Raw genomic sequence first — 16,766 nt, forward strand, 5'->3', positions numbered from 1 at the left:
AAACATTTAAAAGTTGTAGACAAAAAGTTTCTTTACAATTGGACATAAGTGTGAATGCAAATTTAAGATGGCCTCCTTAAAAAAATTTTTTTTAATGGCATACTCGGAAAAAAAATGAGGCCCCTTCTGCACATGCAGAATAATGCACCTTCTATCCACTTTCACTATTGTTTGCAAGAGGATTTTGCTATTCCGTATAGTAAAATCCAGCTGCAAAGTGCATTGGAAGTGGATTGAAAGTGCATTGTTCTGCATGTGCAGAAGGGGCCTAGTCTTGTATTTGAATAAATACTGTATAGTAGAAATACTAAGGAGAACCTTGTACACAAGAAATCTCTTGTTGGTTTCTGTATTGGTTTTCAACCAAAGAGCTATGAGCAAGAACTGCAAATCACCTGTGCCAGGTTTAACAGCAGCTAATAGGAAACTGAAAACCAAAGAACTGAAGTCTCCTAAAAGAGAGGAACATTCCTAGAGCTTCCTTCAAGTCTATGGACAAAAGAAAGGCTGAAGTTCTACAAAACTGGGCCAGCTGTACTGGGCAAGGCATGGGACTTTATGAAACTCAGCTCTTATACCAGAGACTGATAGAAAGGCCGATCCTTTGTCATTAGAACTGGCTATGCATTTTTACAGTGGGTGGTTCCAGATCAAGAGTCCTAAAGGACAACTGCCCAACAGGCCCAAAAAACAACAAGGTTGAACACTTCACTGTGGCCTATGCCCTGGGAAATGCAAGCACACCCTCTAGAAATCCATGCTGGGGAAAATCATTGCTGGCACTGACACAAACAAGAGGCTAAAGAATTGGCAGTTCAGTGGATGCTGAGATGATCTCAGATACCACTGCTGGCAAGAACATCTAGCAAAAATATTATTTGCTAGACAAAGACCTAGGGTAGAAATTTGAGAGCTTAGTGGATGGAAGACTCTGTTTTCAAGCATCAATTGGGAGCTCCATCAGCAGTATTGTCCAGTGTGGACAAATATATCACCTGGAAAAGCTCTTTGATCCCAATGGGACTTCTGCAACTATAAAGATTGATACTGCATTAGATCTATCGATCTATCGATCTATCGATCATATAGATATATATCATATCATTTTTAAATATATATAATATATACAAAATAAAAATAGTCCATATATAGTATCAGATCAACGGTCCATATATATTTATTTGTTTACTTCAATTATGCTCTGCGTTTCTCCCAAACCAGGTCTAAATTATAACATTTTCCTGTCTTCCATTTTACCTTCACAACAATAGTATGGGACAGGTCAGGCTAAAACTGTGGGCTAGTCCCAACAATAGTATGGGACTAGCCCACAGTCACACAGAAAGCTTTCGTGGCAGCATGGAAATTCAAACTTGGTTCTCCCAGATCCTGGCTTGAAAGCTCTAACCACTACACAACACTAGCACTCTAGTCCTGCCTCCTGTCTCCCAACACTGGCCTGCAGAATGCTACAAAAAAGACTACAAGAACCCTGTGGCAACAACACTTGTCTGTGGATCTGAAAGTCAAAAGGACTCTGCTTCCAAACCCAGAGCAGGAAGTAGGTTTGGGCTACACTTGGCCCAAGGTTATTCAGTGAACATCCATAGCAGAGTGGGGATTCAAACCAGGTCTCCCAGATTCTAAGTCTACCATTACATCATGATACTCTCACCAGGAACACTTTAAAAAGTCCTGAAAAGCAGGAGTATTATATTCTACATATATTATAATCTACAAAGTATTATAATCTACATCAGTGGTTCTCAATCTTCCTAATGCCGCGACCCTTTAATACAGTTCCTCATGTTGTGGTGACCCCCAACCCTAACATGTATCCATTTTACAGATGGAGAACACTGATGCAGAGAGTCTTAGGCGACCCCTGAGAAAGGGTCATTTGACCCCCAAAGGGGTCACGACCCACAGGTTGAGAACTGCTGATCTACATAGCGCAAACAGTGCTGCAGCTCGGAGAAAGTTGCTTTCCTAAAGTAATCGAGCGTGCTTGTGGCTCATGTAATATTTGAACAAGCCGCTTCCTGAATCACGAGTCATTCTTAGCCATTCAGCAACATCAGCTCCATATAAAACTTTTGCTTCGTTCTAAAATCTACTCCAGGTACTTTCCTCACTTAAATCTTTTTGTGGGTCTGGTTCTTGTCACAATGCAAAGGTTACACGAGAAGCCACAAGGGAGAGCTCTGAGTTTCATAAAGTCTAGGCAACCATATTGGGTTCACTGCTGAGACTAACGTCAAACTGGAAGTTGGGTGATTCCCACTGCAAAGAGGAAGGAAGTGAAGAATTTGATCCTGCCTCCCTGAGAAAAGGGGTGGGAATCAACCAAACAAGATGGCCTCCTGACCTCACAGGAGAAGGACCATTCACAGCGAGTATCCAATGGTTTATTCTCCTACCTTCAGTGACACTGACCTCTGGAGACACAAATGATACCATCCAAACAAAAAAAGGTCAAGATCTTGGAGCAATCCAATGTTACTTGAAAAAGAGCTATTAAACTAAAGCCAATGGCAACATCTGAGTTGACTGAAGTTGGAGATCTTTGGAGCAGAAGATAAATAGCAAACACGGGAAAATTTGATTCAAGTTCTTCCTTTATTGATAGCAAAATTGTTTGTGTGCGATATGCAGACTTGAAGGTGTTTTTTAGAGCAGAAATAGCCAGTTTCTTAAGCCTGGAGAGGTGATCTGTGAAATCCTATACAGAGATACTACGGTTTAAGCTCACGGGAGTAACTCTGCATAAGATTGCATTGCTGTGCATTCAACCCAGCTGAATGGATAACAGATCCAAATAGCTCTTAACTAGCCAGTTTTCAGCCTTGGAATCAGAATCAATCATTCAGTTCCACTGTGCCCACAAATACCATCCACCTCAAACATTTGCAACAGAGGCCAAGCGTAGAGAATACAGTACAAGCTGTTTTAAGCTTAGTTTAGTGAGTATGTTAGTGACTAGACTAGGACTTATTTATGTTAGGCTTAGTTTAGGAATGTGTTAATAGTTAGTGGCTAGGCTAGGAATTTTTATATAACTAGTGAGGACATTGTTTAGTAATATTAGGTTGTTTAGTAGTAGCCCAGAAAGGCATACCAGAAGTTATTAGATCTGTAAGGTTGGAGTTATTTGATATTTTAATATGTTCTTTAAAAGATGTAATTTATTATTTGTTGTGGTTGTTGATTTTGTTTGTTGTTGACTTGTACACCACCCAGAGCCCTTAGGGGATGGGGCGGTATATCAAATCCAAGAAATAAATAAATAAATAAAAATAAAGAATCCACAGGCCTGGTCTATAGGTTCATTCCAGAGATGTGAGAAGTGAAAATGCATGCCCCTTACACACCAAAGCGCCAATGGGCCATTGTCAGTAACTGGTGTTGAGAAAGAACAAAAATCCTTCCAAATCCTTGCCCCTTCCACACATGCAGAATAATGCACTTTCACAATTGTTTGCAAGTGGATTTTGCTGTTCCACACAGTAAAATCCAGTTGCAAAGTGCATTGAAAGTGGATTTAAAGTGCGTTATTCTGCATGTGCGGAAGGGGCCCTAGAAAAGTGACCTTGAAGCCCATCTTTAACATATTTCCTGATCCGTCTTTAGATCTAAGCGGTTGAGACAAAGGCAGAAAATTTGACAGAAAAGGATATTTATAAACAAAATAAGCCTGGCTCTCCTCTCTGTTTTACACAGATCACTGCTTGTTTACTGTAATCGGAATGCTTTAGAATAATGTGTATTCTAACCACTCCCAAAGATGTATTTGCTCACAACTACTGCGGCTTTATACGTGGATGCACACTATGAGGGAGACCACTGCTAAATGGCATCTTTATGTTTACGGCCAACTTTGTGCATTTCTAGCCACATGTTATGGGGGGGCTCAATGCAAGGGGCAGCATTTTCATCCCACCTGCAGACTGCTCCATTGTGTTAGGCACAGAACAAAATAACCAAGCAAAACCACAATTAGCTATTTCAGTCAAACAAGGAAGAGATTGAGAAAGAAAAAAGCCAAGGGCCCTTTCCGCACGGGCGGATTATGGCGCCCTGGGGACGGCAAAAACGCCGTCCCCAGGGAGCCATTCGCACAGGGGGCGCAGCTGCTTCGCAGCCGCGCCGCCCTCGCCCCGCCCGAGTGGCGCGAAGCCGCCGTTTCCCAACCTCGCTTGGGAAGCGAGGTTTATGGGAAACGGCAGCTTGGAGCCGCTGCCGTGCGAACAGCAGCGGCTCCAAGGCGCCCTCCCCCCCTTCCGCCCTCTACCTACTGTGTCCGTGGCCGTCCGGCACGTTGCCGAGGCCTGGGGACACGCCCCCTGCCCTGCGACGCCGGAGCACTCGCGCAGGGCAAGGGGGGCGTGTCCCCAGGCCTTGGCGACGCGCCGGACGGACACGGACACGGTAGGTCGGCCGAGCGACGGCACTCCGTGGCGCCATCTTCCCGGCTGTTTCTGAGACCGTTCGTGCGAACGGTCCCAGGGGGGTTGGGTTAGCGTGCAGAAACGGCCAAGGTCTCCTATGCTAGGACTATACCATCCCCATTCTAGGGAACTCTTGAACCAACATTTACGAAACAGTCTAAACACAATATTTGTTAGCCTGCGGGAACTTCTGAATCAAAATGAATGGGGGTTCTGTATGAGAAACGGAAGTATAATTTCAAAAAAGCTACCCATTTCTGTAAATTTACATTTGGCTATCCTTAGGGCTCAAAACAGCAAACAAAGTTTTCTTGTTAGAAATACAATTCAGGCATTAAAAATAAACTATTAAAAGCTAACCGCACAGGAACAGGTGAAGGAAGTACTCTTATAAATTAAGGGAGAAAATAATGTATATGTAATTCCAATGGGTGGTCCCATCAAGCAGATTTAAAACTCCAGCAAGGCTTTTGATGGCTTACTGGAGGTTTGATGGGTGGTGCAGATTTTAAAATGCAGCAACTTGCCACCACAACACAAACATCTGCACTGTGTCAATGATTTTGTGTCTGGCTCCGCCTCCTATGGCAGCCATTTTATGGTGGCCATTTTGTTGCCGCACCCACCATGCCATATCAGAATTCCAAATGTTCCTACAGGCTCAAAAAGGTTTGGGATCCTTGCTCTAACTACTATACCACACTGTGGCTCTTGTCTGCCAGGTGGTAAGCTAGATTGGCGGCAGCTGGCAAGAGTGGAAGGCCAGCCAGTCCAGAAGTCAGTGGGAGAAGAGTGGGAGGCGGGGGCTGCTGTGGAGGGTAATAGTGGGAGCAGGGGAAGAAGCAATGGCAAAGGTGGTAAATATTGGAGGAAGATGAGGAAATACCTACTTTAGAGGAAGTAAAACGGCTGCAAAGAGCATCTCTAAGGCCCCTTCCACACATGCAGAAAAATGCACTTTCAATCCACTTTGCACCTAGATTTTACTGTGTGGAATAGCAAAATCCACTTCCAAACAATTGTGAAAGTGGATTGAAAGTGCATTATTTCGCATGTGCACGACTGAAGATTGAAAAGTGGGACCCAGAGTGGAGAATGCTTGTTTACTGATTCCCATACAAACCATGTGCTAACTGCCACCCACACTGCTCTGAAACAATGCCAGTTCTAGTACACCAGGAATACAAACACTCAGTGGAGATACCAGAAAGACAACCAACTTCCCTCTTGAACACATGAAAATGCCTCATATTACATCCCATCATTGGTCCATCAAAGATCAGGATTGTCTATTCTAATTGGAAGCTCCTCTCCACGAGTCTTTTAGATCATGTACTATTTGAGCCTTTAACTTGAGATCTGATATATATCGAACCACATCTCGAATGGCCTTCCCTACTTTTCAGATAAAGAGACGGTTCGCCATCTTTTATCAGACGACCAGCCAAAAAAAATGGAATGTGGCCAAGTTCTTAATCGAAGCTTTGAAAATTTCCAGGATAAAGTCAAATAACCGGCCTTTAGACCCGTAATTTTAAAGTAACAGAGCTAATTTTTACATCCACATCAATTTTATATTTTAAATTGAAGATTGAAATGATTATTTTAACCCAAATACTTATTTATTTTATGTCATCTTACAGATTATTGTAACCCATTGTCCTTCTATGCCAGTGGTGGTGAACCTTTTGCACACCAGTTGTTATGGACTACATGGGGGGGGGGGGGGTGGGGGGGGGGGGGGGTGGGGGGGGGGGGGGGTGGGGGGGGGGGGGGGTGGGGGGGGGGGGGGGTGGGGGGGGGGGGGGGTGGGGGGGGGGGGGGGTGGGGGGGGGGGGGGGTGGGGGGGGGGGGGGGTGGGGGGGGGGGGGGGTGGGGGGGGGGGGGGGTGGGGGGGGGGGGGGGTGGGGGGGGGGGGGGGGGGGGGGGGGGGGGGGGGGGGGGGGGGGGGGGTGGGGGGGGGGGGGGGTGGTGGGGGGGGGCGGGGTGGGGGGGGGGGGGGGTGGTGGGGGGGGGGGGGGGGGGGGGGGGGGGGTGGGGGGGGGGGGGGGGGGGGGGGGGGGGGTGGGGTGGGGGGGGGTGGGTGGGGGGGGGGTTGGGGGGGGGGGGGGGTGCAGCCCCTGCCAGCATGGCCAATTGGCCATGCTGGCAGGGGCTGATGGGAATTGTAGTCCATAACAACTGGAGTGCAAAAGGTTCACCACCACGGTTCTATGCCATTGAAGGTTTTGGAATTGGAATTGGAACTTGAGAGCTAGGGATTGAACCTGGATAGATTGCCACTAAGTCACATTCTCTTCCCTTGCCAACATGATTCATTCCGGAGTATCAGTAATCAGAATGACCGAGGAAAGAGGGAGTATGAAACATTATACAGAAAGCAGAGTGTTTACTGATAGATCATTGCTGACGATAGACTCTTTGAAAAACTTGGAAGTCATAAAAGGGCAGAATGGGGCTAATGCCCTGGATCTAGCATCCCTAGAGTACGGCATGATAGCAGTATTTTCAGTGACTGATTGCTTGCTGGTTATTAAAAAGAGCTACTGGCCTGCTTGGCCTTGTTCCAGACAAGCTTTTTAAGATCAGAGTCCAATTCATGTATTTTAAGGAGTTGCAAAGGACTGCATCGTAGTAAACCTAAGCCAATAAAAGAATTGTTTTTTTAATTTATGCAATAAACGCAAATGCCATCCTGCCATCAATGTGCACAGGAAGACTTCACTGCTGAGCATAAAGTATGCAGAGAATGAAGCAAGAAGGAAGAAAAAGTTCCCTGAAAATAAAAGACTTGACTCGGTACTTTATATGGTGCGAAATTTCGCCCCAGTGGGATCAAAATGGAATTCCTCCTTATCAGTCGTAGACAGTTCAAGACTGTATATAGTTCATGTTCTACTGTAGGCATAAGGTCATAGGTACAATCTTTGGTGGTTCTTTCTAAAAGGGATCTGAGGTACTGAAGGACATGGGATATACACAACAAGGATATTCCAGTTAAAGGCAACTGTGGTGTGGGCGTATGTCAACTGGATCATGGACGTGCCGTTTGGTAACCTTTTCCCCCTTAGATCATTGTTTCTGAGTTAAAGATCCCCTCTATTTATTGCTCAGGGGGAAACATAGATACCATAGGCATATTACAAGGATTTTCTTTATGGCCCAAAATGAAAGGTGATTCAAATCAAGAAAATATCAGAGGGCACCATAACCCCTGATCAGATCACTATAGTCCCTTTCAAAACTCAGCTGCTTTTAACTTTGCTTTAAAAACACACACAAACATCCAAAGACCTCTATAATGCGACCCTGGAAAACAATCACCATCACTGGATCTACACAGACCAATGGCCTACCTTGATACAAGTTAGCAGCATGTGGGTTCAAAAGTAAAATTCAAATAAAGCACAATCCATATAAGTAGGACCAACCAAATTTATTAGGACCAATCGAATTACACATTCACTAGGCTGGATGTTACCAAAATAAACAAACAAAATAAATATTTTTAAAGGAAAAAGGAAATTCTTCAGCACATGATAATAATATAAGGCAGTTTCAGATTTCGGCATGTTGCACATCCAGTGCACATCCCAGTCCAAAATGCACAATGTCCTCCCACCAATCATCACTGTGTTTGTGTTTTCTGTGGGTTTCCACTATTAACAAGGAAAGGTGAGAAAAGATGTAATGCTAAAACATCAATGTGCATTTGTCTTGCTGCCCTTCCCATTCCTCCAGGCAACTGAGAAACGTCCCTTTGTGTTCTCAAGATCCAGAAACCCCCTAGAAACACATGGGCCTTTCCCCACCAGTGGGTTTACATAGGGTGTTGGTTGTGTTAGACCTGCTTAAAATCCAGTTTTCATAAATCCAGACAACATAAAGCAAAGACAGATCTAGTTTCACAGCTTTGGGAAGCGAACGTTTTCTATCTCTTGTCTCCTTAAAATGGAAGCAGAAGCCAGCAAAGTCATACTGGTGTCTGCGCCATCAACACAAACACAACCATTTGCAAGCTCCAGTCCACTGGAGAAAGAGCAACATTCTAGAGCAGTGGTGGTGAACCTATGGTACTCCAGATGGCCAATTGGCCATGCTGGCAGGGGCTGATGGGAGTTGTAGTCCATGAACATCTGGAGTGCCATAGGTTCACCACCACTGTTCTAGAGGATGCATCTTTATTAAAGTTTACTCATGACAGGGTTATAGGAATCTGCAAATGTCAAATTCTACCAAGACGTGTTTTGCAACACCTACACACAAACACAGATAACCCAGCTCTGTGTTACTGTAGCAGATATTGAATATGGATATGACAGATACAATAGGATCCTTAGTCTGCGTGCCAGTTTCCCATGATGCCTTTCGAAGCCATGGCTGTCTCTGAACAATCTGAAAGGCACACTTGCCAACTGTCCGGCAGTATCTAAAGTTCTCTTTTCAAGCAGCAACTTTCCCTCCAAAAAGGTTTTAAAAATCAATTTTTAAGAAACATCTGACTTCAGGTAGGCATGCAAAATCTGAAAAGATGGGCAGTGCTGGGCCTGAAGACAATCCTAAAGAAAGGACATCAAACTCTCCCCTCCATAAAACATTTCCATATTATTGTCCTAAAGAACAAATAAACTACAAAATGTACATACGCTTGTGTGTTTCAGCACAATTTTTAGTGCAATAGAAATCAAAGTGGTCATCAAAGAAATCTCATTTTGAAAATATGAAGCACTCATATTTTGAGTTTCAAATTCAGAAGAGTGACTAAAATGAGTTATAGGGCAGTGCTGTGCAGATCTTATCCTTCTAAGCCCTTCTGTTTCCATGGATTTAGAAGGGTGTAACACACACACACAGCTTGGAGCAGCAGGGTGCTGATACAGCATCATTTGGTGCAGAGCTGAAGTCGATGAGCCTAGCCTGAACTAACTTTGCATAAGAGAGCACCGCCCAGAGTGAAGGATGCCAGCCAAAAGATATTTGAAAGCTTTTTCTATAAAAGATCATCCAGTGGAACAAGCTGGCTGGTTTTAAAAAGAAAAGTACACACAGTAGAAACTTTCAAAACACCAACAATGGCATTCAGGCTTTTCCTCCTGCCTCTCCTGGCACCGGGTTTGCAGCTAAAGGCTTAGTCCAGTGCAGAGCACACAACCACCATTAATTTCAAGAGGATTTAACTTATGCATAACTGGCAATAGACCACAGGCAAAATGTTGCGGTATTGTAAATGCTAATAATAGCACTTTGCATGTATACCGTGCTTTTGCACTTCAACCGGCTTTCCGACGCCAACAGTGGAATCCGAAGCAGAAGAATTTTTCTCTCTCTTTCTCACAATACCAGGGGGCATTCACTGAAAATGCTGGGGGGAAGAATTAGGACTACTAAAAGGAAACACTTCTTCACGCAACGTGTGATTGGTGTTTGGAATATGCTGCCACAGGAGGTGGTGATGGCCACTAACCTGGATAGCTTTAAAAGGGGCTTGAACAGATTTATGGAAAAGAAGTCGATCTATGGCTCCCAATCTTGATCCTCCTTGATCTGAGATTGCAAATGCCTTAACAGACCAGGTGCTCAGGAGCAACAGCCTCAGAAGGCCATTGCTTTCACATCCTGCATGTGAGCTCCCAAAGGCACCTGGTGGGCCACTGCGAGTAGCAGAGAGCTGGACTAGGTGGACTCTGGTCTGATCCAGCTGGCTTGTTCTTATGTTCTTATGTTCTAAGATAAATCCAACGAGGCCTGTTGTACTTCACCAGACTTAGAGGGGGGGTAACTGTGCTCAGGATTGCAATGCAATTCTTATTATAGCAAGAACCCCTCCCATTCCCTGTGGCTGATTTCAGCATACTTCCTCTGAACATGGAAGACCCACAATTATCACAGCAAACAGATGCTGATACAAATGAATGAATGAACTTTGCATGCACAAAGTCCGTGGTTCTAGACCTGGCATCTCCACTCCACTAACAGATCTGGGAAAGATTTATCTGCCCCAACACACTAAGGTGGATCAGTCTGGCCTGTAGAGGACTGAAGGGACTCTGGTGGGCTGAACAGAAACGGCAGCTTCATATTCTCCTAGTTCCATGGTGGCGAACCTTTGGCACAGTTGCTGACTGTGCCAGCCCAAAGGTTTTTGGTACCATACTCAGGATAGAGAAAAAGAAGAGATAAGCATACTGTCTTAAAGTACAGAAATTCACTTCCATTTAATGTGGCAAAGTCTAGCTCCCCAGTTGACCACCTAGTTTGCCAGCCATGGTTCCTGTTCCCAATTTGGCTGGAGAGGTAGAAGGGCAAATTCCACCACTGTAGAGGGTACACAGATTCCAGCTATAAAATTTCCTTTGATGTTAAAAACCAAGCATCCCAAGCAAACAGAAGACTGGTGCAGAGGGGAAACATGTTCTGTGCTAGCTTTTATTTTAGAGGGAATTTTTTAATTTGGAGGGACATTTGAAAACTTGGTTCTCTACCTGCTGCAGGTACAGTCCAAGGCCTTGTCCAGACAATACTGAGCTACTTGATTTTTATTCTACCCTTTTGCAAAGGTGCTCAGAGCAGACCAACCATCTTTCCCCTTCCACTTTTCACCCTCAAAATCACTGTGTGAGGAAGGAGAGGCTGAAGAGGAGAGAAAGAGAGATTGGCCTAAGGTGAACCAGCCAGCTTCCCAGCAAAATGAGGAACTCAAGCAGAGTCTTGCAGATCCATCACTCTTAACTGGTGAAAACCTTGCTGCTTACCCAGGGCGTTGGTGGTTGACCCCCTGGGACCCTCTCACTGACGGCAGCCACAGGGGGTGGGGATTTTAAATGGGGTTTTAATGGACTTTATGTGTTGTTTTAACAATGTTTTCATGTTTTTATGCTGATTCTAATATTGTATGTTTTAGCGGAGTCCCTCCCCATTTGTTAACCGCCCTGGGACTGTGGTGTAGGGCAGGGTATAAATCACAGCAAATACATAAATGAATGAATGAACAAATAACTACTACACCACATTGGATCCCAAAACTGACCTTGGCTGTTTGTAGTAACCCAACGTTTTTTCTTTTCATGCAGCCTAGTCTCTGCATCTTCATCAAACAAGCCAGATAGCTGGCATCTTCTAATGCATAGGTGTCAAACTCGCAGCCCTCCAGAAGTTATGGACTACAGTTCCCATCATCCCCTGCCAGTATGATGCTGGCAGGGGGTGATGGGAACTGTAGTCCATAACATCTGGAGGGCTGTGAATTTGACGCCTGTCTTCTAATGAGTCCAAAGGTTAGCCTGTCAAGATTGGTACAATCTGCTCTAACAGCAGCTCTCCAGAGTCTGGAGACAAGTTCAACTCCTACTCTATCTCTTTAAGTGGAGTTGCCCGGGATTGAACCTGGGACCTGAAGCATACAAAGCAGATGGTCTGTTATTGAGCCGCAGCCCTTGCTGTCTGCAGGCCAGCTGAGCTTGTGTCAAACCTGTGGCTTAATCTACCGGTATGTCACGTCCCTTGTTCCTTTCCAAATAATAGTACATCAGTTATTCTGGGCTGGGCTATAGCCTAAAGCTGTCTTCACAAGTCACACATAAATTGGGGTGGGGTGGCATTTCTCTTGGGTCTGCATTGAAAACGAAGCCTAGAACATACTTCCAGATTCAAAATGACCTACTTTCTGACCTTCATGAACAGCATTCACAAGTGATGCGTTCCGGACTAAAAGGATCATAGTCTGAAGACATCCTAAGGTAAAGCGCCATCAAGTTGCAACTGATGCATGGTGATCATGGGGTTTCCAGGTAAGAACTGAGTAGAAGGGAAGTAACTGTACCACTCTACTCTGCATTGCTTGGACCTCACCTAGAGTACTGTGTTCAGTTCTGGCCACCGCAATTTAAGAAGGATATTGACAAGCTGGAACGTGTCCAGAGAAGGGCAACCAAAATGATCTGGAATCCATGCCTTATGACACAGGTGTCAAACTCATGGCCCTCCAGATGTTATGGACTACAGCTCCCATCATCCCCTGCCAGCATCATGCTGGCAGGGGATGATGGGAACTGTAGTCCACAACATCTGGAGGGCCATGAGTTCGACACCTATGCCTTATGAGGTCTGGAATCCATGCCTTATGAGGAGAGACCTAGGGAGCTAGGGATATTTAGTCTGGAGAAGTGAAGGTTAAGAGGGGGCATGATAGCTGTGTTTAAATATTTGAAGGGATGCCATGTCAAAGAGGGAGCAAGCTTGTTTTCTGCTGCCTCAGAGACTAGGACACGGAGTAATGGATTCGAAGTGCAGGAAAAGAAATTCCACCTAAACATTAGGAAGAACTTTCTGTCAGGGTGGTTCGACAGTGGAATGCACTGCCTTGGAGAGTGGTGGAGTCTGCTTCTTTGGAGGTTTTTAAACAGAGGCTGGATGAACATATGTCAGGAGTGCTTTGATTGTTTTCTCCTGCATTGTGGGGGGTTGGACTTGATGGCCCTTGGGATCTCTTCCAACTCTATGATTCTAAGAGGGTTCCCATTGCCTTCCCTGCTTAGCAGCGTAGAGGCCCTCAATCCAAGCACTGACCATGAGCAACCCAGCTCAGCTTTCCTAGATCTGCGGACACTATTTGAAATCTCAATGATGTAGCCGCCGTTCAAATTAAGGCAAATTTGCAAACAGCCACTGGCCTGCAATGAGGGATCAGACTGAAACGAAGCAAGAAAGACAGCTTTTTGTAACCTGAGAAAGAGCTGCGTGGGAAGAAGAGCTGGTAAACTTCTGTGGACTGGTTTGAAAGATCTTGTTTCTTGGACCTTTCTATTTGATGTGCTTCTAACTCAACTAGCCTATAATAACAAATCTTCAGCTACAAGCTGAATTTTCCCATGTTCTTTGGTTGTTTATCCATTTAGGGACCAGTAAATGGTCTTTGGACAGCCTCAGCAAACGCTTGAGGGTTCAGAGAGACTTCTACAAGCTCTCGGTCAATTTCCAACAGCAATGACAGAAAGGAATAATAGAACAGCTTCCTGTTCTACACAATGGCCCTTTGGTCTTTGTTATCTTAGTGAATGCGTGAATTCATTTGTCTTGTGTTTATATATGCACGTGGCTCATACATGTACACAATGCATTTCTTCCTTGTGCTCTAAATCCAGACTTGTTTTGCTACCACCATGGACGGTGAACTAATACATCTGACTCTCAGTCTGATATTATTGGAAATTAGAGAACAGCCCAGGGGAAAATTTCTCTAGATCGGTGGCCATCAACTTGTCCTGATCAAGAACCCAGTTGTAATTCCCAGGCAGCAGTATGAAACCCTTTAAATTGTGTGTATGTGACATCATAGTCACATGACATCATTGACAGTGGAATGCACTAACTAGGATTGTGGTGGAGTCTCCTTCCTTGGAGGTTTTTAAACAGAGGCTGGACGGCCATCTGTCAGGAGTGCTTTGATTATGTGTTCCTGCATTGCAGGGGGCTGGACTTGATGGCCCTTGGGGTCTCTTCCAACGTTTCTATGTTTCTATGAAAAACTTCTCCCAAACTACTATCGTAAATTGTTCCCCCTCCTTTTTTTCTGCACACGTGAGTCACATGACAGAAAGTGGGACTGAAGAATAAGCCATGGAATCGTCCCATCACTAAATGGCCTTCGCTTTGCCACCTTGCTGCTGGAACACAAGAACACACGAAGCGAAGGCTATTTAGTGATGGGGTGAGGAACATACTGGCCCAGGAAGAAACTGTACATTCAGGCCAAAGTGTGAATGGTTTCTCCTCCTATGATTCACTAGGCATGGCAAGATACTAAACAGGGTGAACAGATAGTAAAAGCACTAAAGAAATGCTTCCCCAGGATGCTTGAGTGATAAGATACCGGTTTCCTTGTCAAAATAATTTTAACTAATTTTTTTGCTTGGTGAAGTTAAACGGTGATCCACAACTCACCATGACTTCAAAAGCCCTCCAAAATACTTCTGGAATATGGAAATTGGCAAAATGGGTTGTATTTACTCTAAAATATGCCAACTGTATCTGGACTAATTAGTAAGAAAGAAAGAAAGAAAGAAAGAAAGAAAGAAAGAAAGAAAGAAAGAAATCCAACATATTGAGGGATTGTGTTCATTGCTGGCCTTGTGTGTTGTGAACTTATGAGGCTGAACTGTATTCTAAACATTGTCTCACACATGGATAGAGAGGCTTTTGCTAAGCATGCCAACTGGTTCAAGAGGGGAAAAAATGCCCATCTGGCCTGCTCTTGTGCCTTCAACTGCAGCATGATCAGCAGAAATCAGCAGCATGAAAGATTGCAGATGAACCCCACCAGCAAGGGTTGGGTGAAAAGTTGGCAACTCTTCCCCTCTGCCCACCCTCAGTACCTACCCAGGAGAAATCAACATTCACTGTAGGGTTCTTTTTCCTTTTAAAAAACGCCATTTCAAACACAGAGAAAGTGTGTGGATTTCCAACCCACCTCTTCATCCCACCTCTACGTACCTATCCACCTGCTACACACACACCTGACCTAGAAGCCCAGGGGCGTCTACATTTCTAAACCAGGTCCCAATTCTAATCCCAATGATAGCTGCAAGATTTGGGTCAGATCATAATTCTTTTAAGCAAACACCAGCTGCAAGATTATATAGGTTCCACCTCCTAATATTTTCCCTTCCTTGGTTTTGGCAAACATGTGCCTATATGGGATTTTAATGGCAATATAGCAGGCGAAAGGGGAGGCAGCCTGCCCCCTCCCTCTTCTACCGCCTGCAAAGGAGCCAGGGGGGCGGGGAAGAGAAGGTGGCAGCGGTCGCTTTCAGCCCTGTACTTGGGGGGTGGGGGGAGAGGCTGGGAGAAAGAGAGTACAATAAACCGGCGTCGTTATAATGCAGCAGCAGTTTCTGCCTCCCTCCCCTTAAAATCAGTATTTTCAGGTGCAATCTTGCCACCATCTCTCCCACCCCCCCCATGCTACCCAGGAGTGGGGAGGGGCAGTCACTGATAAAGATGGGAGAATAATGGGCTATAATGGGTGAGTGGGGGATGGATGGATGCAGAGATAAAAGGAAGGGGGAAGCAGAATCCCCCCCCTCATTGTGAGGCAAGAAAGAATGGTGAGATGCAGATGGCATGGGGGGAGGAAGGAGGAGGGCCCCCCTCCCAACCTCATCCCGTTCTGCCTTTGCAATGGCTAACACGCCCCTTGCCAGAAAGGCGATGGAGAGGAAAGGGAAGAAAAGGTGGTGTGGAAAGGGGGGGGGGGGTTGTTATTAAAAATAAATAAACCCTTTGCAGCAGCAAGGAAGACCTGGGCCGCGCTTGGACCTGGGGGGGGAGGGGGGGTTGAGCTCGAGATCCCGGGCATCTCCCCCCTCTCTCCTTGCAATGCCCCCCTCCTTTCGCCCTAGACCCCCACCCCTGAGTACTCACCCTGGCCGGCCAGTGCGGGTAGCCTTTCATTTTGGCAAAAACCAGGTCTCCGGCTTTGTATTCGCGGGGCCTCGGTCGAGCCATCGGGCGCAGCCCTCCCCTTCCCGTCTCCGAGTCCTTCGCAAGCGGCCCCCCGCCCTCCCCGGCCTTCTCCCGGCCCCGTTCCTTCCCCAGCCTCCAAACCCCCGGGCCGGGGGGCGGGTGGGTTTGCAAAGGGCGGAGGAGCAATCGCCCCCTTGTCTTCCCCGGGTTGCAATCGGTTCCGGAGGCGAAGATGGGCCCCGGGCTGGGAGGCGGGGGGAGGAGGAGGAGGCGATGGTGGCGAAGAAGAAGAGGGGAGCCGGTGTGTGTGTGAGTGAGTGCGTGTGCGTGAGTGAGTGTGGATGTGCAACCCAGAGGGAGGGGGGGGAAGGCCCTGGATTCAGCACCGCCACCAGCCCCCGAGATCCAGGGACCCAGCTGCTTCCTGTGCGAGGAAAAGGCTGGGCTTTTTAATTTTTTTGTATATTTTAGGGAGGGGGGCTGCAGCGGGAGGGGCAGATCCCCCTCCCCCAACCTCTGGCTCGGCAACAATGTTGCAAAAAAGGGGGGAAATGTAGCCGCCACCTCCCGCCGCGCGCTGCTGGCTACATTGGCGCGCGCCCCTCTCGCATTCGCTGCCGCAAGAGAAAAATATGGATCCTCCTTCGCCTGCAAAATCCACTCCTTTGGGCAGCGACTGAAAACACGATCTCCCCCCCCCCCCCGCACTTCCTCCCCTCCCCGAAATTTTCTCCCTCTTTTCCCCCCCCTCCTCTTTGCTTGGCTTTATTTTTTTAGGGACACGAATCAGTTTCTGTGCAAACAGGAACAGCGCGCGCGCCTGGACAAGGAGACTGTTTTTGTGCGTTCCATGCACAC

General features: G+C 46.2%; 1 protein-coding gene across 1 annotated transcript in view; it reads right to left on the bottom strand.

Annotated features, from left to right (window-relative positions):
- HDGFL3 (HDGF like 3) overlaps positions 1-16,533 on the bottom strand; it is a 31,642-nt gene extending 15,109 nt beyond the window's left edge. Inside the window, exon 1 of the mRNA XM_048481973.1 lies at positions 15,867-16,533. Coding sequence (XP_048337930.1) covers positions 15,867-15,950 — 84 coding nt within the window. The 5' untranslated portion in view covers positions 15,951-16,533. The remainder of the gene's footprint in view (positions 1-15,866) is intronic.
- Between the last annotated feature and the right edge of the window lie 233 nt (positions 16,534-16,766).

This window comes from Sphaerodactylus townsendi, linkage group LG17, assembly GCF_021028975.2.
Source record: "Sphaerodactylus townsendi isolate TG3544 linkage group LG17, MPM_Stown_v2.3, whole genome shotgun sequence".
NCBI lineage: Eukaryota > Metazoa > Chordata > Lepidosauria > Squamata > Sphaerodactylidae > Sphaerodactylus > Sphaerodactylus townsendi.